Consider the following 26,314-nt stretch of genomic DNA (forward strand, 5'->3'; position numbering starts at 1 on the left):
TATCATTCTGTTGATTTGATGCTGTAGTGGTCTTCTGGCCGTGGATCATGCTTTTAACCCTAATACTTTCTGACTTAGATCTTATCTTGAGATTTCTTCTTTACATGCCTCCATCTTTTTGGCTGTGCAAGTATTGGGCAGGAAAAGTTATGGGTCAGAATCAGGAAGACCCTGTTGTCCTGAGGACAAGCCTGTCTTGCCTGAGATGGTGTGACCCAGCTCCTGCAGAGGCCCGGCTGTGGTTCTTATGGAGCTGCCAGACCCACTCAGTCTGAAGGTAGTGCTAGGTTCCTGGCTTTCCCACTCCTTAGGCCATGGAGAGCGAGGTCAACGTGTGCTACAAGGAGCTCTGTGGCCCCCGACCCAGCCATCAGCTCTTGACCAACCAGCTGCAGCGCCTGTGTGTGCTGCTGGACGTCTACCTGGAGACGGAGAGCCATGACGACAGCGTGGAGGGGCCCAAGGAATTTCCCCAGGAGAAGATGTGTCTGCGGCTTTTCAGGTGAGGGGAGGGGTGGGAGCGCTGGGGCTCTGGGTGCCTTCAGCCCTGCCTCTCTCAGGGATTTGGGGCAGAGATCAAAGCCTGGCATGGAGGGCGTGTGTGTTCCCAGGTGTGCTTGTCTGTGTTCACAGTGGAAATTAAAATTCCATAGCTGGATTTTCTGGAGAGAGCTTGCTCCCTCCTTCCTGAAACTTTCCCTGCCGCCCACTTCTACCATCCTGGCCTAGTTGTTCTTCACGAGCACCCCCTGAAGGTGGGCCACCCACTAAGTGAGCAGCACCAGACCACAGACCAAGAAGATGTAGCTGAACTTCCTATGCTTTTTCTGGAAAACAACAGGGTTTGCTTTTCTCTGTCCAAATAAGCTTTTTAAACTACATATAGCCCCAGCAGTCCCAGGGTATGCCCTACTCTTCCTGGGGTGCTCACAAGTCTGCCACAACCACAGCTTTAGGCAGTCGGGCATCGTGGAAGGAACCAGCTCTGAAATACCATAAACATAAGTGCAAATCTCTGCTTTGTTCCTCACCAGCTATGTGACCTTGGCAGAGTCACTTTAGCTCTGGGCCTATTTCCTAAAGGCTGAAGTAGAAGTATACAGTCTGGCTCATGAGGAATTAGAGATAAATTATGTCAGCTATGAGAATGATTCCTGGCACAGACAGGGGCTCACAAAATGCTGTTAGGTCCTGACAGCTTGGTGTTTAGCCTGTCTGTGCTCATGGCACTTCTAGCCGATGTTCCATTTTACTTTTGTCAGGTCCTTTCTCTCCCTTCCATCCCCCTAACTCATGTTCTTGTTCTTAAAAGAGTCAGTTTCAAAACTCCAGAGTCCACACTATTCAGGTATCCCTTCCCTTTTGAGCAAGCAGCTGGGGAGAAATGGTGTCTGGGAGACGGGAAGGGCACATCCCCCCTATTCCCTGTCGGTCTAAAGGTGCCTTAACTGCCCGTCACCTTCTCTCAGATAGCCAGTGCCAGCCTCTGGAAGCTGTGCCAGCATCCTCCCGCCTCCATCTGGCACTTCCACCTGGCCTGGTTCTTCATGTTACCTGGTAATAACCAGTTCCAGCCCCCAAGTGGCTGCTGGGAGGCGGAGCAGTGACTAGGTGTTGGTGGCTTCTAGGACTAGCTGTCCCTGGTGGGTCTGTGTGAGAACTCAGTTCTTCCCACCTTCTCAGTCTGCTGTAACACATTTTCAGGGTGGAAGCTCTTACACGGTCGGTGTTTATTTTCTATTATCTAATGGTCCCCAAAGGATCTGTTTCCTGAAGTGCTTTGTGTGTCACCCAGGCTGAGCTCCTCTGTCAGGGCATGCTGGGAAGGTACTCCTTTGGCTACTCAGATCCAGTTAACTCCATGATTGGTGAGATGTGAATTTCTTGGCCTGGAGTCCAGCTGACCACTGGGATCAGGCCAAGGGGCTGGGCTGCAAAGCGCTGGCCTGGCAGCAGGGGCCCGAGGTCTGGTCCTGCCTGTGGCTGGCTACTTTCAGCCTGTGGGTTCTCCATTAGCCACATGCCTAGACTCATCCAGGTGACTCTGTGCCCCTCTGGTGTTGGGAGGTATCTGTCATTGTGGTTATGAGCAAGGGCTTCAGGGCCAGAAAGATGTAGGTTCAAGTAGCAGCTCCATCCTGTGTGGGGAGGTCTACATGTAGCCCTGTGAGCTTCAGGTTCCTCATTGGTAAAACAGCATCTCAGGTATTGACAATACCTGATTGATGATTGAGATACCAACCTCAGGTATTGTTGGGAGGATGAAATTAAACCAGATGTAGCTTGTAAAGTGCCGAATATGATGTACGCAGAGTAAGCCCTCACATAAATAAGTGGTTGCATTAGTGTTGGAATAAAAATCTTCTTTCTCCTCATCTCTACGGTCACATAGACACACACCCCTTCTTCAGACCAGGATCCGCGATCCTTTCTAGTTACCAGTGAATGTCAGTCATAGGCAGACAAACAAAAGAGGCCCTGTAGCTGGACATCACTCACTGGAGTTGTGCAGCTTGGGGGCCCTGTGTGTTTGGCCTGGGGGCCTAGGATTATAGCCAAAGCACCTTAGCTTTGTAGCACTGGGGGCTTTGGCCGTGGTTGTCAGTCGGCCTCTGGCCAGTAGGCTTTGGTGTCAGACCTGGTTTTGAATTTGGGCTGTGTACTTTCTGACCATAAAATCTCAGGCATTTTACCTTCCCGAGCCTGTTTCTTCATCTGTAAAACCTATAAAATGGTGGCAACAGCACCGGAGAGTAGTGAGTATAAAGCACATAGCTCTTTGCAGGCACTTAGTGCAGATTCTTTTCACTCCCAGACTCCTGCCTACATGGGACTCTCCTTGCAAAGGAGGATTTTAAGGTTTTCTCCTTTATTTTTCTTATTATAGAAATAAAATACGTTTCTTGTTAAACATGCAGACAATAACAAGTAGTTCTGTAAAAATACTAAAAAGCGAGGGTACCCAAGCCCTGTGCCTGTTGTCAGTGTGGGTCCTTCCAGGTTTGTGTTCATGCATTTGCAGGCATTTATGTTTTACAGTCTGCTTTTCTCACAATGTTCCTTTTCCCCCCAGCAGCTGCATAGTTTTCCCTTGCGTGGATGAATTGTAATTTATTTTTTCAACCCAGGGGTATGGTGTTAACTGATCTCCCATCTCCTGTTTCTCTAGGGGTCCCAGCAGGATGAAGCCATTTAAATATAACCACCCTCAAGGATTCTTCAGCCATCGCTGACCTCCCACTCAGCCTGCTGTTTCTCCCTAGGCCCTAAGTGCTGTGCCTCTGCTTTCTGTTCTGGCCCACAGGTGGCTCTTGATATTCTCCAAAGACAGATTTTTTTATTTCTAGCCTATTAAAGTGTCACTTGACCAAGTAGACTTTGTCTTGTGGTTCCCTGGGATGGAGGGAGGCAGGTTTGCAGTCTGGAAGGGCAGTTGGGGGCCATGGCATGGTGTGAAAGAGCTTTCACAGCTATGCTTTCCCTAGGTGGCCAAGAAAAGCAGAGTGCAGAAGATTCTGGTTCTATCAAAGCATGCTGCCCTCTTGTCCCCACTCACCTTTCTTGTTCCTGCTTTGGACAATTATCTTGTTTGTTACCCCAGGTCCCTGCTCTTAGGAGGTGGCTGGGGAAGGCCAAGTCAGCATAACACAAAAAGCAAAAGCTCTTTTCTCCCTCCACTAACTTTGTCAGTGCCTCCTGTGGCCATTCTGTCCGTTGGATGTTATAAACATGTGAAAGTATGGCACACATAGAAGACCAATACAAGGAATAATTGTACATATTGCCAGATTTCCTGAAGTTGATGAAGATGGTGTTGGAGAGCCACATGCAGAGCTATCATCTAGTGAGGCTCTGGCAGAGTGAGACCGGGCGACATCTGAAGAGAATATTCATGATGCTGACATGATAGGTGCCTCAAGAAATAACAGCTTGACTCTCAAAGAATTAAGAGAAGTCCTAGGGAAATAGGTAAAACCCTCTTAAATGTTTGCAAAGCGATCTCTTTTATAATTCTGTAAAAATCAAAGTGAAGGATGGCATGAAGTGTTCTTGGATAGTTTTGTCAGGAAAATTATTCCCCATTCCCTCACAAAAATCCATATTCAATTCATTATTTAAGAAATAAGATAGAAAGATGGAGCTAAGAATTATCACATACTTGGGGCACCTGGCTGGCTCATTTCGGAAGAGCATACAGCTCTTGATCTCGTCATGAGTTCAAGCCCCACGTTGGGCATAGAGATTACTAAAGAAATAAACTAAAAAAAAAAAAAATATATATATATATATATATGTATATATATATATATATATACATATATATATATATTACATACTTGCAAGTATAATCGATAAAGCTTTTCAACTGCAAGATGAGTATCTACTCTTGTAGCAACTTTTAATATACATCAATTTTATTTTTGTGACAGTCCCAGGCATGTGGCTTTTTTCTTGGGTCTCCTGGGTGGCTCAGTCGGTTGAGAGTCCAACTTGATCTCTGCTTGGGTCGTGATCCCAGGGTCGTGGGATCAAGCCCTACGTCGGGCTCCACACTGAGCTTGGGGCCTGATTGGGCTTCTCTCTCTCTCGCCCTCTCTGCCCCTTTCCCTGCTTGTGCTTTCTCTCTCTCTGTCTCTCTCTCTCTCTAAAAAAATAAATTTTTTAAAAAGTGGCTTTTTTCTCCCAGAACATACTTTGAACTTCGTTCCTTATCATGCATCTATTCACTCAGTGGACTAAATATCCTTGGATAACATGGGTCTCTGGTATAAAAGCTGTTTCCTCCTGTCTTGGCTGATAACAGAGCATCCCAGTAATAAGGATTTCCTGAGAAAGAACCAGGAGACTCCTGGCCTTCCCAGGGCCCTTCATTTTACAGATGGAGGCCTGAGCCCTTGAAGAAAGGAGAATGTCCTCTCTGGTGGCTAAATGACCACCACGACCTGTGCCTCTCCTTTCCCTCAGCCTGCATCATTCTTTTGAATTCAAAGGTAGATACTCTTCTGCCCAGAGGCCCTCAAATGTAAGTGTGTGTGAGTCCCCCATCCCAAGAGGGCGTTAGAAAAACAGATTCCCGTGCCTCCCACTAATATTCGGACTCTGTTGACCTAAGATGGGCCCAGGAAGTGTATTTTTAACAAACTCCCCAGGTGCACGTTGCCCTAGTCTCTTTTTGGAAGTAGCTGTACTTCCTTCCCGTCCCTCATTTTTCTTGGTGACTCCTCATATAATGTAGGAAGGCCCGATTTTCTGCAATCCGCTCCCCCTCTTCTGTCTTCCGTACCGTGGGCAGCAGAGTGAACCTCCCTCCGTGTGCTGCTTTCTCTCCACATAGTGAGATCTCCTTGTCATTTCCCTGACCTACTTGCCTGGACCCTGTCCCTGCCGGCATCCCCTTGGTCTGGACACCTTCAGGCCCTGCATCTCACCGCCTGTGCTGAATAAGATTGAAATGGGGCCTAAAAATAGTTCCTTTAATGGCCCCTGCATTGCAGCCTCCACTGTTCTTGGCTGGAAGGCAGCCAAACTGACTCAGCACAAAAGCTGGTCTCCAGTAGCTGGGACAAGGTTGCAAAGAATGTGAGCACAGGGGAAAGGCTCTACTTCCCCGGGGTGGATGTCAGAACCTGTCGCCCTCCAGAAGAGATTTTCCCTCTTCAAAGGAGCTGGCTGAACAAAAGAATCCTTTGGCTGTAAGGAGAAGTATTTTAAAGCTAGTGACAAGCTCAGGACAGTCCAGCCCCTTTGAGCTACTTGACAGCCATATGTGCTTCCAGTCAGCAGTTAGGGGAAGGGCCTGGCTTGGAAGGACCTCAAAGCTTCCCCCTCAACCAGAATTGTCCTTGGCCTTTCCTGGAGCACCTCCCAGACAGCAGTCCCTCTCTGTCATCCTCCCATACCTGGGACTCAGCCTAGGTTCCTTACCTTTTTATTTATTTTTAGTTTTTTAAAAAGTAATCTCTGTGCCCAACCTGGGGCTCAAATTCACGACCCCGGGATCAAGAGTCACACGCTCTACCGACAGCCAGCCAGGTGCCCCTCCTTGTCTTTTTATTTTTATTTTTTAATTATTTTTAAAGGTTGGTTTATCTTTGAGAGAGGGAGACAGAGGATCCAAAGCCGGCTCTGTGCTGACAGCAGCAAGCCCAATGCGGGGCTCAAGCTCACAAACCATGAGATCATGACCTGAGCTGAAGTTGGACGCTCAATAGACTGAGCCCCTAAGTGCCCCATCTCCTTGCCTCTTTTAAAGCTACCATCCACGTTCTTGATTTCTTTGTATATCTTAATGTCGCCATTATTTTCTTCTCAGCTTGCTCTCTCCTGTTTTCCCTACAAATAAAATCCAAAAGACCCTTTTTATTTTAAGGGTGTTCTTGCTGATCACTGTGGGGGAATGGCGAAAAACCCTATCCATGGGCTGCCAGACTGCCAAAGGAACTTTCTCCCTGTCTCTAGCCCCAACTCTGTTCTTTCCCTGGCGTGCAGCAGTCTGTCTGTTGAGACAGTTGTGCTAGTCACAATTTTACATTCACTGTCCCATTTAATTACAACAGGACACCAAGGATACACATTCTCTTCATTTTTACAGTTGAGGAAAGTGAGGCTTAGAGCGTAAAATGAGGTGTTCAACCGGAGGCCTTCTTGAGCTGAGCACCCAGGGTGAGATCTCAGCAGGTTTAACTACCGTGAAGGCTTTCCTTTTCTTTTTTGTCTTTTTAAAGTATTTATTTATTTACTTACTTAAGGAGAGAGCATGAGAGTGAAAGCACACAAGCAGGAGAAGGGGGGAGAGAGAGAATCCCAAATAGGCTCTGCACTGCCAGCATAGACCCCCACACGGGGCTCAAACTCACAAACCGTGAAATTGTGACCTGAGCCGAAATTAAGAGTCAGACGCTTAGCCAACTGAGCTACCCAGGCGCCCCAGAGCTTTCCTTTTCATAAGAATACCTACAGGCTCAGCATAGTTTCATGCTGGCGCTTTTTGCTGGGCCGTTTGTTCATTTCAGCAACACAAGTACACCAAGAGCACTATGGTGGTCAAGAGTTACAGCTTAGTGTCCAGCTGACCCATCAGCTCCTTGTTCCACCCTTGAGCAACTGTTTGACCTTGGGCAGGTTGCTTGACTCTAAGTTTTGGGGTCCCCATCTGTAACTGGGAGTGGTTGTAGGGATTAAGTATCAACTTTCTCAGCACCGTGCCCAACACCTAGCATTGCTCAGCAAAGGGGAGAGATTCCTGTCCTTGCCTTCCCGATTTCAGCCCCAGAGAAGGGGCCTCTTTCTTTTTTTTAAAATGTTTTTATTTATTTTTGAGAGAGAGATGGAGACAGCGAGCAGGGGAGGGGCAGAAAGAGAGGGAGACAGAGGATCTGAAGCAGGCTCTGCTCTGACAGCAGAGAGCCTGATGCGAGGCCCCAACTCTCAAACTGTGAGATCATAACCGGAGCTTAACCGGAGGCTAAGTCAGATACTTAACAGACTGAGCCACCCAGGCGCCCCGAGAAGGGGCCTCTTGAGTAAGGAAGGCCTCTCCTGCCTGATATGCCATTCCCCTGCAGACAGTTCCCAGGTTCTGGAAGCCCAGCTCTCTCTGGTCCTGTCACTCCTGGCCCCCAGCACTTCCACCTGTCGCAGCTAAACTGGGCTCTGCCCTCAGGTGGAGGAGCCAAGCTCTCATTACCTGTCACTAGGCCAACCACAGCCCATTAGCCTCACATCTGCTCCCTGCTGTCTGTGGGCCTGTATCCTGGTTCCCACCAGAGGGTCACCTCAACTGCCTGGGCTCTTGCCACACCCTCTCCTCACTTGGCTTTCTCACTACTTCCACAGATGACCTAAACTGGGAAAGGAAACTCCAGCACTACCCAGTGGGGCTGGCGGGGGACCCTCAGAGTACATTTGTGCAATGAGTGAATTGATGGCATCCCAAAATATTTCAAAGATGGACCCAGTCTAACAAGTTGAAATGTAAAATCCTACATGAAGGGCATAAGAACCAATCAATCGCTCACCCATGTGCTGGGATACAGCAGCTTGAGTGAAAATATGTAGTGGTTTTGGTGAGCAACTGTGCCCAATGGGGTATCTGCCCTGGCAATGCAGGGAACTGGCAGAAACGCTGAAATTGCACTATTCCTTTTCTTATTCCATTGGGTCAAATTCCACAGGACCAGTTACCATATTTATTTCCCACTGTATGTAGACTAATCACTTACTGGCTGGGTGTTTCATATTTTCCAATTTCACATTTATTTGTTTTCTTACTAAAATGAAGCCATAGTATACAAAATTCTTAATTTGATTTTTAGAATAAGTAATTCATTCACAAGAGGGAGAAACCAGAAAGCATAAGAAGTGAAAGTACAGTGAAAAGTTTTACCATCAATCTTATCCCCCACCTGCCAAGTTCCCACCTCTCCCACAAATAAGCAACCAAGTTGCTTACTTTCTCTTATATCCTTTCAAATTCTTTAAACAAACACAAATTGTTTTTCTATTTTTTAAGAAATTTTATTTTTAAGTAGGCTCCACACCCAATGCAGAGCTTGAAACTCATGACTCCAAGATCACGAGTCGCATGCTCTAACGACTGAGCCAGCCAGGCATCACTATTTTTCCATCTTTGCACAAAATACCATACTGCATACAGTTTTTGCATCTTGGCTTTTTTCTTTTCTTTTCTTTTTTTTTTAGACATCTTTCCATATCAGTGCAGGGATATAAAGAGCTTCCTCATCCTTCTTTACAGCTGCATAGTATTCCATTCAATAGATGTTCCATAATTTAATTAGTTTTAATGGATAGTTGGCTGTGCCACCTGGGTGTCTCAGTCCTTTGAGCATCTGACTCTTGGTTTGGGCTCAGGTCACGATCTCACAGTATCGAGCCCCATGTGGGGCTCCATACTGATAGCACAGGGCCTGCTTGGGATTCCCTTTCTCTCTCTCCCAAAATACATAAATAAACTTTAGTTTTTAATTTTTTTAACGTTTATTTTTGAGAGAGAGAGGTTGTGAGCAGGGGAAGGACAGAGAGAGAGGGAGTCAGAGGGTACGAAGAGGGCTCTGCTCGAGAGCCCGATATGGGGCTCAAACTCAGGAACCAGGAGATCATGACCTGAGCCAAAGTTGGATGACTAATCAACTGAATCACTCAGGTGCCCCTGTATCTAGAAACTTTTAAAATATACAAATGTATATTTTTTATTAAATAAACTCTACCCAACAGGGTTTGATCTCACAACCCTGGGATCATGATCCAAAATCAAGAGTCATATGCTCAACCAACTGAACCACCCAGGAACCCCTGAAATCACTAATTTAATCTCTATTTGTGGTAGATATAGTCCGATTTTCTATTTTTTCTTGAGTAAGTTTCAGTAGTTTGTGTCTTTTTAGGAATTTCTCCATTTAACCTAAATTTTCAGGGATGTAGTTGTTCACAGTATTCCCTTATAATCCTTTTTATTTCTGTAAGTTTGGTATTAATGTCCCCTCTTCTATTCCTGACTTTAGCAATTGAGTGCTCTTTCTTTTCCTCCTCAGTCTAGCTAAAGGTTTGTCGGTTTGGTTGATCTTTCCAAGAACCAATTGTTAGTTTCGCTGACTTTTGTCTTAGTTTTTATTCCTATACCATTAATTTCTACTCTAATTCTGCTTTGAGTTTAGTTTTCTTTTTCTATCATTAATCTTAAGGTAGCAAATTAGGTTATCAATTTGAAAACTTTCTTCCTTTTAAATGTGGATAATTGCAACTATAAATTTTCCTCTAAGCATTGCATTAGCTGCATCCCATAAGTTTCCATATGTCTTTATTTGCATTCACCTCAAAGTATTTTCTAATTTCCCCCATAGTTTCTTTCTCTTTAAAAAAAAAAAAAAAGTTAATTTATTTTGAGAGAGAGAGCACACACACACATGGAGGGGGGCAGAGAGAGGGAGAGAGAGAATCCCAAGCAGGCTCCATGCTGTCAGCACAGAGCCTGACCGGGGGCTCAATCCCATGAACAGTGAGATCATGACCTGAGCCAAAATCAAGAGTCGGACACAACTGACTGAGCCACCCAGGTGCATCCCCCATGGTTTTTTCTTTGATTTTTTTTGTTATTTAGAAGTGTGTTGTTTAATTTCCATATATTTGTGAGTTTTACAAATTTCTTTGTTATTTCTAATTTCACTCTATTATGATCAGAGAACAGACTTTGTCCTATTTCAATCCTTTTTAGATTTGTTGAAGCTTGTTTTATGATCTAACATATGATCTGTCCTGGAGAACATTCTGTATGCTTGCATGGAGTGTTTTAAAGATGTTTGCTATAAACTGATATAAATTACTTGTAACATTAAAAATTAGTTTTCTTGGGGCGCCTGGGTGGCTTGGTCGGTTAAGCGTCTGACTTCAGCTCAGGTCATGATCTCACGGTCCGTGAGTTCGAGCCCCGCGTCGGGCTCTGTGCTGACAGCTCAGAGCCTGGAGCCTGTTTCAGATTCTGTGTCTCCCTCTCTCTCTGTTCCTCCCCCATTCATGCCCTGTCTCTCTCTGTCTCAAAAATAAATAAACGTTAAAAATAAATTAAAAAAATAATAATAAAAATTAGTTTTCTTTTGGGGTGCCCGGGTGGCTCAGTTGGTTAAATGTCTGACTTCAGCTCAGGTCATGATCTCATGGTTCATAGGTTCAAGCCCCATGTCAGCTTGTGTGCTGACAGCTCAGAGCCTGGAGCCTGCTTCGGATTCTTTGTCTTCCCCTCTCTCTGCCCCTCCCCCACTTTCACTCTCTCTCTCTCTCTCTCAAAAATAAACATTAAAAAATTTTTTAAAATAGTTTTCTTTTTTGCTTCAGAATGTTTACTAATATAAATGTAATTTAATTTATTTAGTCATTCTCCTATTATTGTATATTCAGGGTATTTTCCATTTTTCCAAAATATAAACAAAGCTGAAGTGAACATATTTTGGATTTGAATATTTCTGTACAGACCTGATTATTGATTTAGGATACATTCCCCAAAGTGGCATACTTTGGTTAGAGTATCTCAGCTTTTACGCTTCTGATATATCTCATTAGATTGCCTTCCAAGAAGGTTTTGTCAGTTTCCATTCCAACCATTAGTTCCAAAAAATTCAGGTTTCCCAGCATGCCCACTGACACTGAGTATTATTGCTCCTTTGGATCTTCTACTACATGCACTGTGGACATTTATCATTGTTACCACCAAGCATCTACTCCTTTTTAATAGCAGTATCTCCAATTTCGTTTAGGAACCACACCTTCTAAACTCTCAATTTCAATTTGAGGGCCTAACATATTTCCCCAGCTCTAAGCATGAGCAAGTGACTACAGCCTACAGTGTACCAGAGAGGAGCATGTGACCTTACCAGCCCAATGAGAACCAACCCGTGGACTTTTCCTGAAATATTGAAGAGTTTACTCATCTGGTGGCATGGAAGCTGGAAGCTGGAAGAGACTACATGGAGAGGTCCTGCCTGAGAATGAAGCCTACACAAAAGAAAACAACTGAGAGATGGGGAAAGAAATGACAGCATCTTGGGGAACATCCTTTGAGAATTCCCCCGATCTAGCTTTATCTGAGGCAAGTCAACCTTCTTAAACTCCTTGGTTCTGTAAGGTAATATATTTATTAATTTATCGGTAGCAATGGTATTTTGCTTAAACTAGTTTGATTCTGTTTTGACCACTTGCAACAGAAATAATGCTGATGAATATGGAAACCTCCAGTGCATCCTCTCAGGAGCTGCTGGTCAGAATTCTCTGGAACATTGCTGTGGAATTATCAGTGCTGCCCCCTAAAAAAGTTTCCTCTCTTCTCCCTCTAGCACTGAGTAGGACTGCTCTGCCTATCTCCTCTGATATTAGATATAACTGTGTGAATTACTTTGGTCAGTGAAATGTTGCCAGAAGAGACCTGTATCACTTTCAAGTGGAACTTTTAAGAGCCTGTGCATAGTTTGCTGTATTCTCTTTCTCTTGCCTCAGTGAACTTGGAAAGCCTGGGTCTACATGGGTCACCTATGAACTTGGTTCTCGAGTGACCACTATGAACACAGACCCCTGCTGACCCACACTAGATGTGTAGCATGAGTGAGAAAGATGCTACATCGAGATGTAGTTGTTTATTATCACAGACAGAACCTAACCTAGTCCTTCTGAAACAATTCCCCTGAGAAAAAATGAAGGATGTTTTTCATCAACCCAGCTATGTTTGCTGAACCGACAGCTAGCCAGCAGGAAGGGCACATCCTAAAGCAATCAGCTTCTTTCCATGTATCATTTGTGTCCCCCAGGCCTTTGACATCTGACAAGCAATTTCTTAGCAAATTGACTCCCTTGGTTTTTCCCAAGCTTTGTTATCCTCTCAGAAGGAGAATTATTTTGTTTGGCAGATGGTTAAAGTTAGTCCTAGTTGGTATCTGGCCTGCTAATCCTACCTACAGCATTGGGAGCATATCCACTTAGGGCAAAAGAAGAGGAATAGCTGGGTCAGATCCTTCTGCCCTGCCTGTGCCACTTGGGGCCACCATGAAAATGATATCACCAAAGAAGGCTACAGCTTTTGGCATTCCAGATACCTACAGCATCTGGCTTGGGGTGGTCATGTAATATGTCAGAAGACAGAATGGCAAAGAAAGGAAGAGCTTGGGCTGTGTGGTCAGACAGGCTCAAATTTAAATCCAGCTTTCACCTCTTCCTGGCTCTGGGATTTGGGGCAAAGTCACTTCTCTGAGCCTCAGTTTTCTTGACTGAGAAAACGCAGGCCCAAGAGTGCTCATTTCATCAGGCTGTTGTTAGACTGTGAATATAAAATGTGTAGCCCAGTCCCCAGTCCTTGGAAAATGCTCAGTAAGTGGTGACCATGATGGTGCATCAAAGCTGATGACCTGGATTCTAATCTAGACAAGCCGCCTGTTGTCTCCTGTGGACATCGGCTGAGTCAGTGATTTGTAAGAGCCCTTGTATCTCTAACACCAATCATGTCTTCCCTGCAATTTCAAAACTGAGTAAGTATACATTTCCTAAATGAGGGTCACTGAGGGCAATTTTTAAAAAATAGAACTGTAAAAAATTGACAGCCAGGTAATTCATATTTTCTCTCTAGAACAAATAGGAAAGCGAATCTCTGCTACCAACTTGGCCTCAGGCAGGCTCCTGCCCCTCTGGCCTCCTCTTAGAATAAGGAGATGGGGCTAGAAGCTGTTTTGGACCCTGTTGGCATTGACTGGTTGTGATCTGCTTATAGTGATGCATAGGGGTCTTTGCCTCCTCTCCTGACCCTCATCTGCTTTATCTTCAACTCCATGGCTTAGGTTCTGATGTCTGATATTTTACCTTGTGTTTTTAGCCCTGTGCAACTTCTTGATATATCATTTTTTTAAGCTTTATTTTGAAGTAATTTAAAATGTACTGAAAAGTTGCAAAGACAGCATAGTGAGTTCCTGAATACCCTCAGGAATTGGTGTCTTTTAATAGTCACCTCTGTGTGATCATGTTATGTTTGTCAAAATGAAGAGATTAATATTGGTATGTTACTCTTAACTAAATGACAGACTGCATTTGAATTCACTGCTTTTTCCTCTAATGTTCCAGGATCCAATGCAGGCTGCCACACAGCATTAAGTCATCATGTCTCCTCAGTCTCCTCTAGTCTGATGGCTTCTCAGGCCTTTGATTTATCAGTTTTAAGCAGTTTCTCCAGACTGGCATGAGAGATAAGTGTTTTTGATCAATTACACACTCCAGTTTCCCTTTCCCCATCTTTCCCTTATGTTTATCTTACCTTTGGGTGTAATCCACATTCATTGCTTTTGTTATCTTTATGTGAATATTGTTACCTGTTGGATTCACTATGCATATTACACTTCCTCTTATACATAATTTTTTGCCTTATAGTTATTTTATTATTTGTTTTATTTTCCTTGAATTGACTAAATCTTCCCACACTCTCCAGTAGTTCAGTAATAGACTTCCAATTTTATACATGATGGATCGTGTCAAGCAATTTATCAGTTTAATTTTTTTCTTGGAAATCCCCCTCCCCCCTCCGACTCATTCCAATCTGGATACGGGCTGCACAGCCATTGTCCTTCAGTTCATCCTCATTTGTCCAGGACTTTCCTAGTTTGAAACACTGAAAGCCCTATATCCTGGGAAACTTCTCCATGCCAGACAAATTAGGACAGTTGTCACCCTACATAGCAGTCCTCTGATGACCAAAATTAAGCCAATGATACACCACAGAAACTTGTTCAGGATTCTGTGGCAGGTTACTACAGAAAACATACAGACTCTGGAGTTCTAGGTTTGAATCCTGGCTTTACCACTTACTAGCTGTATGACTGGGCAACTCACCTCACCAGTTTTCTCAGCATTATACAATAGGCAACAGAACAGCTACCTTGAAAAACTCTCATGTGGATGGGAAAATGCAAAATATGATTACTTCAACAAATGGTAGTTATCATTATAAGCAATTTGGGGAACGCAACTAATTGTGACTTTTTTCAGAAAAGACACATGGGGATTTCCTAGGTCCTAGATCCCCCTTGATATTTAGGTAGTGTAGCTATATGCCAGGGCCTGTGGAGGTCTGATTTCCCTAGGAAAGAACTGTTCAGAAAATTAATACTCAGGTTTCACAGAGTCCTTGGTTGTGTTTGATAACTTGAAGGGCCAATCAAAACTGTTTCTAAAATGACATTTAAAGACCCTTTGTTTAAATGTGACCACCCTATACTGTCTTGATACTCTTTGTTTTAAAACTTCAGACCTATGGGGCTCCTGGCTGCTCAGTTGGTGCAACTTTTGATCTCGGGGTTGTGAGTTCGAGCCTCATGTTGGGTGTGGAGATCACTTAAAAATAAAATCTTTGGGGCACCTGGGTGGCTCAGTCAGTTGAACGTTTGACTTCGGCTCAGGTCATGATCTCAGTTTGTGGGTTCGAGCCCTGCATCAGGCTCTGTGCTGACCGCTTGCTTTGAGCCTGGAGCCTGCTTCAGATTCTGTGTCTCCTTCTCTCTCTGCCCCTCCCCCGCTCACACTTTGTCTCACTCTGTTTCTCAAAAATAAATAAATGTATAAAAACATTTTTAATAATAAAAAATAAAATCTTTTAAAAATACATAAATTAAAAAAATAAAAATTGAGACCTGTAACAGATGAAAGTGGTTGCCAAAAGTGAGATGTGGGCCTTGGGCTGAGGAGTGGACTTTGGGCACAACTTTGAGGAGTTACTTGCTCATTCCCTGAGAGATCATCATTTGTGTTCTAGCACAGTGACCAGCCCCCTTCAGTCACTACATTATTCAGAACTCTTCTGGTTGCATATGACAGAATCCTAAAGTATCCTAAATGAATTTTGGCAAAACTTTATTGGCTCAAAGAATGGCCAACAAGCCTTGGAAAGGAACATCAGAATCAAGGACTTGAAATCTATAATGACTCTCTAGGTATTTTGTCTCTATCCATCTATCTCTGTCCATCTATCTCTCCCTTTCTCACAGACTACCTTTTCCTCAAGGCTGGAAAAATGGTAGCCCATAGCTACTGATTCCCATCTCTTCCCACCTTCCACAATGAGAAAACTGCCAGCCAATCTGGTCTCAAGTTTGAAATCCCGGGAAAGGGATCTCATTGGCTCACCTGGAGTCACGTGGTCATTCTTGGGCCAATCACCAGTGACCAGTGGCATAGAGCAATTAGAAAACATGGTGGCTCTGAGAACCACCTGGTTGGGGCAGAGAAAGAAGCAATTCCCAGGAGAAGTGCTAAAAACAAACACAAGGAGTCATGACAGTGCTAAAGTTGGAAACCACACAGGGATTTTACAGTAAAGACCTCACATCAGTCCACCAGAACAACACAACTTTCAAAATCATGTCTGGAGAAGTATGCTGGAGTTCAATTAAGGGACTACTGACAGATTGTTCCCAATGGTGGTGACTGTAGTCTTCACTACAGGTGAATTGGCAACATATGGCCCCTCATTCAGAAGACTCATCCCTCCTTACAAAAGAGGACATAGAGCTCTATAAATGGACTTTAATATTCAAAGGACCTCACCTATTCTCAGGTGTCAGGGTGCATCAGAATCAAGTGAGAGTTGGTAAAGCATGTACTTTCCCAGGCTTACCCCTCAAATTTTGATTCAATGGTCTACAATGGAAACAAGGAATCTACTTTTTCTTTTTTTAATTTTAGAGACAGTGTGCCTGTGAGTAGGGTGAGAGTGTCAGAGGGAGAGAGAATCTTCTCTCCTTCAGAGGGAGAGCCTGACATGGGGCTTCATCCCATGACCCTGGATCATTACCTGAGCCAAAATCAAAAGGCGGATGCTCAACCGAGACATCCAGAATCTTCATTTTTATATGGCTCCCAGATGATGCTGATATAGGTGATCCATGAACCACCCTGTGAAACCATACACCAGACCACTTATCTACAAGATCCTAAAAATAAAGCACATTGCCTGGCACATGATTTATGCCAGGAAATAGCCCAAGAAAGGCCACATTAACTGGTCCCATACCTGCATGAGACCTCTGATGCTTACTCAGTCCTCTGCTGTCTTGAGTGTGACATCTAGACTTCCCCTGGCCCTGTCCCCCAACCTGCCTGGGGAAAGAGAATAAATAACAACAGAAACATTTTCATTTTATAAGCACTTGGTTTTATTGCACAGAAGCAATTGAAAGTGAACTCCAGTGGAAAAGTGCTCCCTGGCATGATTCAGTGGCCAGTGCACAGCCCCACCTGCTCCAGCTCTTCCAGGATAGAGAGCTCTGGGCAAGGGCTCGGCCACTCCTTTGGAAAACAGAAGGCATTCAGGAATAAGTTAAGACATCTCAAGCATTATGTGTTTCTAACTGCTCATTCATTATTGCGGTCATCTGTCAGTTGCACATACAGGAAATAAATGCACTTATTTGGAAAGGAGGGGGTCAGTTTGTATACTCAAGTGTTTACATGTGGCATTCGGCGTATATCACATTCGGCTACATAAGCTATCATAACATAATTGTCCATCGCCTGGGGAGGGTTTGGGGTGTGGAGTTGGGGGGTCGGGAATACCCTCTCTTGCTAACATATTGCTAATAGAAATTTCTGTTTGGTGAAGGAGGGCCCCATCGTCTAAGCAGAGTTTCTTATATAAAGAAAAGGGAGAAAAACATGAAAATTTGTTATGTCAACTCTTGAGCTCCCAGACCCTCCTGAGTTTCTTTGGCTGTTCTGGATAGTCCTTTCTCCCTGCCTTACTTCTCCCCCTTGGAGGCCTTGTCTTCTGTGGCCTTCTCTGGAGGCCTGCTGTCTTTCTGGTCTGTGCTAGAGGATTTCTCAGCCTTTTCCGTCTTGGCTTTGCCAGGTGTGGGGGCCTCCTTGCCAGGCTCCTCTTTGGGTTTCTCTTCAGGCTTCTTGGCCTCTGTGGTCTTCTCCTCCTTGGCATCTTTTTTCTCAGGTGCTGCTGGTGTCTCTTCCTTCTTTGGCTTTTCTGGCTCCTTCTCTGCTGCTTTGCTGGGTTCTTTGGCCTTGGCATCATCTGGCTCCTTCTTGGCCACCTCAGCCTTCTCTTTGGGCTTGGCCTCCTCCTTCACCTTGGCAGGAGCCTCCTTCTCTGGGGTCACTGCTTTTTTCTTATCTTCAGCCTCTTTCTTGGCTTCAACCTTGGATTCTTTGGGCTTCTCCACAGCAGGTTCCTTCTTTTCCTGGACCTCAGACTTTGGAGTCTCCTTCTTGGGCACCTCATCTTTCTTGCTGTCCTTCTTCTCCTCAGGTTTTGGTGTGGCTGGAGCTTTCTCTTCCTCGACCTTCTTCGGGGGCTCTTTGACTTTCACTTCCTGGGGTTTCTCTTCCTCCTTCACGGGGGACTTTGCCTCTTCCTTCTTTGTGACCTCTTTCTCAGAAGCCTTGGTCTCCTCCTTCACAGGAGATTTCACCTTCTCTGGGGACTTGACCTCCTCCTTGACAGGGCTTTTTGCCTTTTCAGGAGATTTGATGTCTGCAGGGGACCTTTCTTCCTCCTTTGCTGGGGTCTTGGCTTCTGGGGACTTGGCCTTCTCAGGGGATTTGGCCTCTTCCTTCACAGGGGACTTGGCCTTGTCAGGGGACTTGGCCTCTTCCTTCACAGGGGACTTGGCCTTCTCTGGGGATTTGGCCTCTTCCTTCACTGGGGACTTGGCCTTCTCAGGGGATTTGGCCTCTTCCTTCACAGGGGACTTGGCCTTCTCTGGGGACTTGGCCTTCTCAGGGGACTTGGCCTCTTCCTTCACAGGGGACTTGGCCTTCTCAGGGGATTTGGCCTCTTCCTTCACAGGGGACTTGGCCTTCTCTGGGGACTTGGCCTTCTCAGGGGATTTGGCCTCTTCCTTCACAGGGGACTTGGCCTTCTCTGGGGACTTGGCCTCTTCCTTCACAGGGGACTTGGCCTTCTCTGGGGACTTGGCCTTCTCAGGGGATTTGGCCTCTTCCTTCACAGGGGACTTGGCCTTCTCTGGGGACTTGGCTTCTTCCTTCACAGGGGACTTGGCCTTCTCAGGGGATTTGGCCTCTTCCTTCACTGGAGACTTGGCCTTCTCTGGGGACTTGGCTTCTTCCTTCACAGGGGACTTGGCCTTCTCTGGGGACTTGGCCTCTTCCTTCACAGGAGACTTGGCCTTCTCTGGGGACTTGGCCTCTTCCTTCACAGGGGACTTGGCCTTCTCTGGGGACTTGGCCTCTTCCTTCACAGGGGACTTGGCCTTCTCTGGGGACTTGGCCTCCACTGGGGACTTTGCTTCTTCCTTCGCAGGGGACTTGGTCTTCTCTGGAGACTTCACCTCAGTTGGGGATTTTGCTTCTTCTTTCACAGGGGATTTAGCTTTCTCAGGGGACTTCACCTCAGCTGGAGACTTGGCCTCTTCCTTCACAGGGGACTTGGCCTCAGCTGGTGATTTTGCTTCTTCTTTCATGGGTGACTTAGCCTTTTCTGGTGACTTAGCCTCTTCCTTCACTGGGGACTTGGCCTCGGCTGGGGACTTAGCTTCTTCCTTCACCGGGGACTTGGCTCCAACTGGTGACTTGGCCTCCTCCTTCTCTGGAGATGCAGCCTCTTCTGCTGAGGGAGATTTTGTTTCTTCTTCTCCTCCTTCTGCTTCCTCCTCCTCACCCTTCTCCTCTTTGGCCTCTTTCTCTTCTTCTTCAGTCACTTCTTCAGTCACTTGGATCTCCTCTGTCTGTTCCTCCAAAATCACAGTTTCCTTCTCTGACTTTTCTACCACCTTGATCTTCTCTTCACTTTTGACCTTTATGTGAGTGGCTGCAGAGGGAATTTTGGGGAGTGCTTCTGGAAGGGAGAAAGGACTGGGGCCAAAGCCAATCCGACACTCTTCGCCCTCCAGGAGTTTTCTGCAGAATGGATAATGGAACACATTATTATTATTAACTCAGAACAGATCGATGGATTGGGGGTCTTCTTGAGTTACTCTGAAGGCCCATAGAATCCAACGGTATGGACTTTGGTGGAGGAAGGAATGTGAATAGTGGGCACTTTGAGACCGGAAAAAGTCACTTGGCAAATCATCCCAGGAACTACCCAGAATCTGCACCCCAATGGCACTGGGGTTTTATTGCAGCTAAGTATGAAACTTATAAAACAACCTCCCCTAACATGCACAAAAACATGGTCCTCAAGAGAGAGCACCTGCATTAACAAAAATTACATTAATTGTCCCTCAACTAAAACATTTAAGAGGAAGATGGGAGCCTGAGCAAACAATTCCACATTTATAAATTTGTGATTAACAGGTCTCAGAATATACCCATTGGAATGTCAAGGGTCTCTTTTCACCTTATATTCTCATTCTTTGAGTTTTAGGAATAGGGAGGGGGCAGCAGTTTCTACCCTTTCCTACTCAGTAGATATGTGACCTCAGCCAAGCCACTCAAACACTTTAAGCCTCAAGTTTCTTCATTGGCAAAAAGAGGGTCACTAAGAGTCCCTACCTCAGAGGATTGTTTCAGTGAGATAATGAATAAAAAGAACCTGGCAGTACCTGCCTCACAGTAGGTATAGGGGTTACCCCTAGAGACCAGTGCTTTGCAAATTTAACAGCATACACATCCCCCAGCGATCTAGTTAAAATGCAGATTCTGATTCAGTAAATCTGGGGTGGGACCTGAGAGTCTGACTTTCTAACATGCTTGTGGAAGATGCCAGTTGTGCTGGTTCATGGACCACACTCTGAGCACCAAGATTACAAACTAGACCCAAGAGGTGAGAAGTAAAGCCAGCAACTGGGACAGGTCTTCAGGGGGTCAGCCTGCTCTTTAGCAAGAGATTGCTAAATTGGGAGGTCTCATGACCTTCTCCTGGCTACCATTTCCTGAGGGCTTGCTCTGTGACAACCCAGCGGTACTGAGATCCGCTCAGGAACTGGATTAGCACCTCCTCCTGACAACCCAACAACAGTACTGTTATTATCATCCCCATTTTATTTCCCCGGAAAACCAAAGCTCAGGGAGCTAAAAAACACTAAGAGAATTGTAAAGGCCCCTGACAACTGAAATATCTCCCTTCCCTCCAAAGCAGACCTCTAGTCAGTTGGATTTGGGGAGGGATGAGGAACATTAATCCTCTAAATCACTGTCAGAATGAAAATAAGCCACTCTCAAGACTTATTTCTCTTAGAAATCAGGATGATGGTTGCCAGGGCCAGAGGAAGGGAGGAAAGGGCAGTGGGGAGTTATTCATTATCAAGCACAGGATTTCAGTTTGGGAAGATGAAAAAAGTTCTAGAGATAGATGGTGGTGACTGTTGCACAACAATGTAAGTGTACTTAAGGCCACTGAACTGTACACTTAAAAATGGTTAAATAGCAAATTTTGTGTTATACACATTTTACCACAATAAAAAAAATTCTTTTTGCTAAGACAGGCAGGCCACCTTGCTGGGAACTTGAAACTCAGTGCTTCGCTTCTTATAAGAGCGCAAGGGCTCCCCACCATCCCAAAGGCCCCTGGCCCACCTCACCTGTAAGCAGCGATCTCAATATCCAGAGCCATCTTGACATTGAGCAGGTCCTGGTACTCTCGGAGCTGGGCTGCCATTTCCCACTTGGTGTTCCTCAGCTCGGTGTCCAGCTGCTGGATGGCTTCCTGGGGAGGAGAGGTCACACACACATTGTCACGCACCAGCCAGTGCCTGGCCTTCAGCACCAGAGAAGCTGGGGCAGACTGTGCAAACCCAAAACAGTTCAATCTAGCCAGTCTCACTGGGGCCATGCTGTCAAAGCTGTGGCAGCCTCATTCATGGACATGGAAACCAGCTGAAGCAAAAATCCTGCCGTGTATGCATATGACCTCAACCTGGGGAGTGGTCTCGAATGAAACACACCAGGAATGATGGGTGACGTTTTACAGATCTTTTAAGCTTAGAAAATGCTCAGCAGGAACACAGCCTTGTCTGCTTTGGCTCCCAATGCTCCCAAGTGCCTGCCAGATAGGGCTGAGGAAGCACCCGCAGCTGATGACTGAAGCAACACACAGAAGCAGGTTAAATACCAGTGGAAGCTTCTCCCGTCCCCAGGCTCACTTAGCCCTGCTTAAAGTGAAACATTATGGCTGATTTTTATTGCCTCCTTTCTGCTTTCTCCGTTCTCTAATTTATCCACAATCACCACAATCACCATACTTGCATAATACGTTCTTTCAAAGTGTTATTTTCTTTTGCCAGTTGTCTTTAATTTTTTTTTTTTTTTTCAACGTTTTTTTTATTTTATTTTTGGGACAGAGAGAGACAGAGCATGAACGGGGGAGGGGCAGAGAGAGAGGGAGACACAGAATCGGAAACAGGCTCCAGGCTCCGAGCCATCAGCCCAGAGCCTGACGCGGGGCTCGAACTCACAGACCGCGAGATCGTGACCTGGCTGAAGTCGGACGCTTAACCGACTGCGCCACCCAGGCGCCCCTTGCCAGTTGTCTTTAATGCAAGGAATCTGCCAAGGCCTTCCCCAGGCTACGCTCACTCCCAGACACTGGTTATTATTTACCAGATGTGCACTGTGACTAAGACCCTGCTGAGCAGGCTCACACACAGCTCATGAAAAGTTTGCCCATCTCTTTAACCTTTGCAGAGCAAAGTGGGCATTCTTTTTTTTTTTTTCTTCATTGCATTAAAGGAATTCGGATTCAGATAAAGCAGGTAACTTTCCTGGGGCCACTCAGCTAGAAAGACACAGTGGTACCCCTCATATGTCTGACTGACTCCAAGGCCCATGGTCTTCACCACCACAACCCTGCCGAGAGAGGGGCAGTGACTTGTTCAGGATAACCCAACCAGGTAAGGTAGTCTGGTCTCTGCTCCACCCCTGCCCACCTGGTAGGATGCGATATCGGCCTGATGACGGTCCTCCAGCTCAGAGCGTTGCCTCTCTAATGAGTCCTTGGTGCCTTTGAGCGCCTCCAGCTCTGTGGTCCTGGCCTGTAGCTGGCGCCGATACTCAGTTATCTCCTCCTGTGCTGAGCGCATGGCATCTGTGTTCACCTTGGCTGCCTCTGAGAGTCTGTCCAGCCTCACTGGGGAAGAAGGAGACAAGGAACAGAGTTAGACACACCTGGATTTGGATTCTACTGATCCAAAAGGTGACACACGTGGGTTGAGGACCTACTGGGTGCCTGGTGCCATCTTGGGTTCTTAATCCACCCTATCCTTTGTGATAGGCAAATTACTACTATCCAAGGCCACCTAGCTAGTAAGCAGTAGAGCTAAGATTCAAATCTAGTGTCTATCTGGTTCCAAAGATTAGATTGTCTCCCCCAATTCAGGATCTGAAAACTCATAAGGCAGAAGAAGCCCCCAGTTCTGGTCCTAATACCCAGTTCAGCTCCCCAGCAAGGGCTGGCGGTGCTAGTGTTTAAATGTGAAACTTGGCGTACAGGGCTTAACTCTGAGCATGTGGCTGAACAAGTTAATAAGCCTGTGACCTTTGGAGGTATAAAGGTGCTATGAGCTACTATATAGCCATAGCCCCTTTCTTGCAGGTTTTTGTCTCTGTAGAACCCAAGGTCACCGCAGAGCCTGGGGCCCATGCGCCATCTCCTCTGTCCCTTCCCCCACCTGGCTGTGCATTCTCTAGCACAGGAGTCCCTGTGCCAAGGACAGCCACACCCTGGCCCCTGTGAGCAATGGGCTGCTGGTTCCCAGAAGATCTCTCAGGATCAGTGGAGGTCTGGAGCCTAATCTACATCTCCTGAAAGTGAATATCCTGCATCCCAAAATAGTAACACCCAGGGCCTGAGTCGGGAGGGTGGACCAGGGAGAAGGGAAGCCAGTTGGATGGGCCAGAAGTCCTGGGATGGTTTGTCTATGTGAAGGGCAAAGCCCAAGAGAGCAGAGAGGTTTGCTGTGGGAGGTGTCTTGCTGCAGAGATGGGGGAGGGGAAGGTTCTGCCACTACAAAGGAGAGGAAAAGTAATGGGAAAAACCATGCATCTAAGTTCTAGCTTTCCTGGCTTTCCCTGCTAGTGTTGGGCAAAGACTTAGAAACCATCAAAGTGGGTGAGGACCCTTACCCATTGTGGATCACAGACCTGTTTGAAAATCGCTGGAGCCTCTGCACCCTCTCCCAAGAAAAATGCAAAAGTTGTATACAGAGTTTCAGGAAGGATCATATAGCTCCCCTGAGTAAGAGGCTCAGCTGGTCAACTGCCTCCCCTTTTAACCCCCAAAGAAATGAAAACCAGAGAAGGCAAGTGTTAGTCAAGGTCACCCTGCAGGTGCTGGGCACAGCTTCGGAGCTGCTGCTGCTGCAATCTAGCTGACTCAGAGCATCATGGAGTTGGGAGGAGGGGGGAACTTAAGAGGCTCCCAGCTTCTCAAGTGGAGAGAGGACATTAAGGGGCCACCTCAGCCTCACATACCCATTCGCTGAGGTGATGATCCCTCACTGGGGAGCAGCCTAATAGGAGTCTGGAGAATGGGGTCCCCTGCAGGGTGCAGGCAAGGGGGATGGGCAGTGTTGGGCAGGGAAGGCATGTTACTTTGAAGGGCAAAGAGTCCTCAGTGCCTGTGACTGGAAGCCGTCACTGCTTTGGAACTGTGTTAGGAACCTGATGGAAAGGGGCCTCAGAGTGGGGTTATCCAATCTTGGGCGGGGGACAGAGGGGATCCAGAGCTTCAGGACAGCTATAAGGCCCCTGGAGGAGGGCAGCCAAAGGAGAACCCAGAGCTGCAGGGAAGGGAAGGGGGTTATCTCCAGAGACCCAGAGTGAAACTGTCGTTTAACTAAGGGGAATGCACTTTGCAGGGGAAGCTGAGCAGTACACCCTCCAGCCCTGCCCCCTTCACCCTGGGAGTCCACCCTGCCAGGCCACCAGGGGGCGCCCCCCGCCCACACCACCGCGCGCCTACAAACCTCGGAACCACTCCTCCGACTGAAGCGTGCTCTGCACCGCGTGGCCTTCGAGTTGCGCGCGGATTTCGCGCAGCGCCGACGTCACGTCGCACTTAAGGGCGTCGCGCGCCTCGGCCTGCGCCTGCGCCTGCGCGGCGCCGCAGCCCTGGATCTGGCCGAGCAGCTCGCCCACCTCCTCCTGGTGGTGACGCCGCAGGTAGCCGCACTCTTCCTGCAGTGCTTGCGCTTTCTTCTGCAGCTCGACGCGTGCCGCCTCAGCCTCCTGCGCAAAGCGCGCGAGTGCGCGCGCTGCCGCCTCAGCTTCCTCCCGCTGCCGGGCCTCGTCGTCTAGGCGCTGGCGCACGTGCGCGATGTCTTCCAGCAGGTGCTCCTGCTCCAGGCGCAGCTGGCCGCGCGCCGCGCCTAGGCGCAGCACTGCACCGCGCATCTCGCGTACCTCTCGCTCATACAGCTCGCCCATGGCGGAGCGGCCCGCCTGCTGCTGCCGCAGCGCCGCCGCCTCGCCTTCCAGGCTGCGGTTATGTGCTTCGAGCTGCCGCACCTTGTCGATGTAGCCTGCGAAGCGGTCGTTCAGCGCCTGCAGCTGCTCCTTCTCGCTGCGGGCTGCCGCTGCTGCCACCACGCAGCCCTCCGGTCCGTTGCTCAACGTATCTAGCGAGTCGGTGCTCGAGGTGGCTCCTGCACCGCGGAAGCGGCCCGGCGAGGCCGATACGGAGCTCACGGATGTCCGCGCCCAGGAGTGGAAGCCGCTGGATGAGCCGGCAGCAGAACGCGCTCCGCCCTTGCGGGCCAGCGCGTAGTGCAGGCTGCCGCCTCCATGTAGCGGCGCGAACGGGGCGCCCAGCAGCGCGTCCGCGCCGCTGAAGCTCATCATGGCCGGAGCAGGTGCGGCCGCCGGTGGAGGGGGAAGCCCGAGGCCGAGACGGGGCGGGCGGCACTGCGGCAGCACTGGGATGCCGGCCTTTTTATAGCAGCCCGGTCGGGTCCAGCCCCTAGGCAGTTGGGGGGGGGCGGGGGAGGAGGGCCCCGCCCTCTCTCCCTCCTCCCCCGCGGCCCGGGTCCGGCAGCTCCGCCGCAGTGAGAGGGGCGGGGCAGGGGGACTCTGGATTGAAGGGGAATGAATCAACGCGACGTCAGAGGACCACCCTGAGATCGAGTTAGGGGGTAGAGGACTCCTGGAGTGGAATGGCGGGGACCCCTGGGTGCGAGTCCGAAGACCCTGCTACTGTGTTCGGAAACAGAAAAGGGGTCCGAAATGGGGAGATGACAAGGAGTCCTGGTGGGAATAGGGGCAGGTCGCCTTTGGGATGGAGTGATGGATGACTCTGTAGTCAGTAGGATGAGGGGACCCCTGAATGGGGGGGCACAAAATTTTCCTGAAAGTTAGGACCTTCAGATAGGGGGTGTAGCGTGTCTGGAGATGGCCCAGAATAAGGGAGGGAGCAAAGTAATCCTAAATGGACTCATGATGGGTGCTGCAGAAGGTAGAGATAGAAGACTCCTGAATGGAGGTACACTTTTTCCCTAATAGCTTGGGACCCACCAGGAGAGGCCTCAAGAAACTGCAGCCGGCTGCGGAATAGGGGAGGGGGACTTGGAGTTGGGAAGGGGGGCAAGGCTACCCTGAATTGGGGGTATGGGAAACACTTCAGAAGATGGTGAAAGGGGAGCCCAGATGGGAGACACAGTGGTCTCCACAGTATAGGAGGAGGTAGGCTCTGCAGCTGGCCCCAGCAAGGGGGACCCTCAGTGAAAGAGGCAGAGGATGCCATGAATAGGCAGGAGGAACATGGGCTGTGTGAGAGAGAATTCAGGCCAGGGTCTGCACACTGAAGTCAGCTCCACAGTTTGCTGGCCAAATGACCTTGGACAAGCTGTGTCCCCCACCCCTGATTTTCCTGTCTGTA

The 26,314-nt window shown here is 47.6% G+C and overlaps 2 protein-coding genes across 6 annotated transcripts in view; one reads left to right on the plus strand and one right to left on the minus strand.

Annotated features, from left to right (window-relative positions):
* Positions 1 to 3,374, plus strand: part of THOC5 (THO complex 5) — a 31,579-nt gene extending 28,205 nt beyond the window's left edge. For all 5 annotated transcript variants that reach the window (XM_042910600.1, XM_042910599.1, XM_042910598.1 and 2 more), the window contains 2 exons: positions 312 to 502; positions 3,170 to 3,374. In XM_042910600.1, the coding sequence (XP_042766534.1) occupies positions 312 to 502; positions 3,170 to 3,233 (255 nt within the window). In that variant the 3' untranslated portion in view covers positions 3,234 to 3,374. The remainder of the gene's footprint in view (positions 1 to 311; positions 503 to 3,169) is intronic.
* A 13,316-nt stretch (positions 3,375 to 16,690) lies between these two features.
* Positions 16,691 to 25,286, minus strand: NEFH (neurofilament heavy chain). Its single transcript, XM_042911547.1, has 4 exons — positions 24,408 to 25,286; positions 22,371 to 22,570; positions 21,027 to 21,151; positions 16,691 to 19,401 (listed from the first exon to the last, which is right to left on the minus strand). Exons 1-4 carry the CDS (start codon positions 25,279 to 25,281, stop codon positions 17,274 to 17,276), a joined length of 3,327 nt encoding a protein of 1,108 aa, XP_042767481.1. The 5' UTR covers positions 25,282 to 25,286; the 3' UTR covers positions 16,691 to 17,273.
* Between the last annotated feature and the right edge of the window lie 1,028 nt (positions 25,287 to 26,314).

This window comes from Panthera leo, chromosome D3 (assembly GCF_018350215.1).
Source record: "Panthera leo isolate Ple1 chromosome D3, P.leo_Ple1_pat1.1, whole genome shotgun sequence".
Lineage (NCBI taxonomy): Eukaryota > Metazoa > Chordata > Mammalia > Carnivora > Felidae > Panthera > Panthera leo.

Bases quoted from the DNA above. Each gene is read 5' to 3' on its own strand.
- NEFH (XM_042911547.1), bottom strand. From the start codon at position 25,281: ATGATGAGCTTCAGCGGCGCGGACGCGCTGCTGGGCGCCCCGTTCGCG. The intron at 22,571-24,407 runs GTTTGTAGGCGC...CTTCTTCCCCAG, and splicing joins GTCGGAGGAGTGGTTCCGAG to TGAGGCTGGACAGACTCTCA. The intron at 19,402-21,026 runs GTGAGGTGGGCC...TCCATTCTGCAG, and splicing joins ATTGAGATCGCTGCTTACAG to AAAACTCCTGGAGGGCGAAG.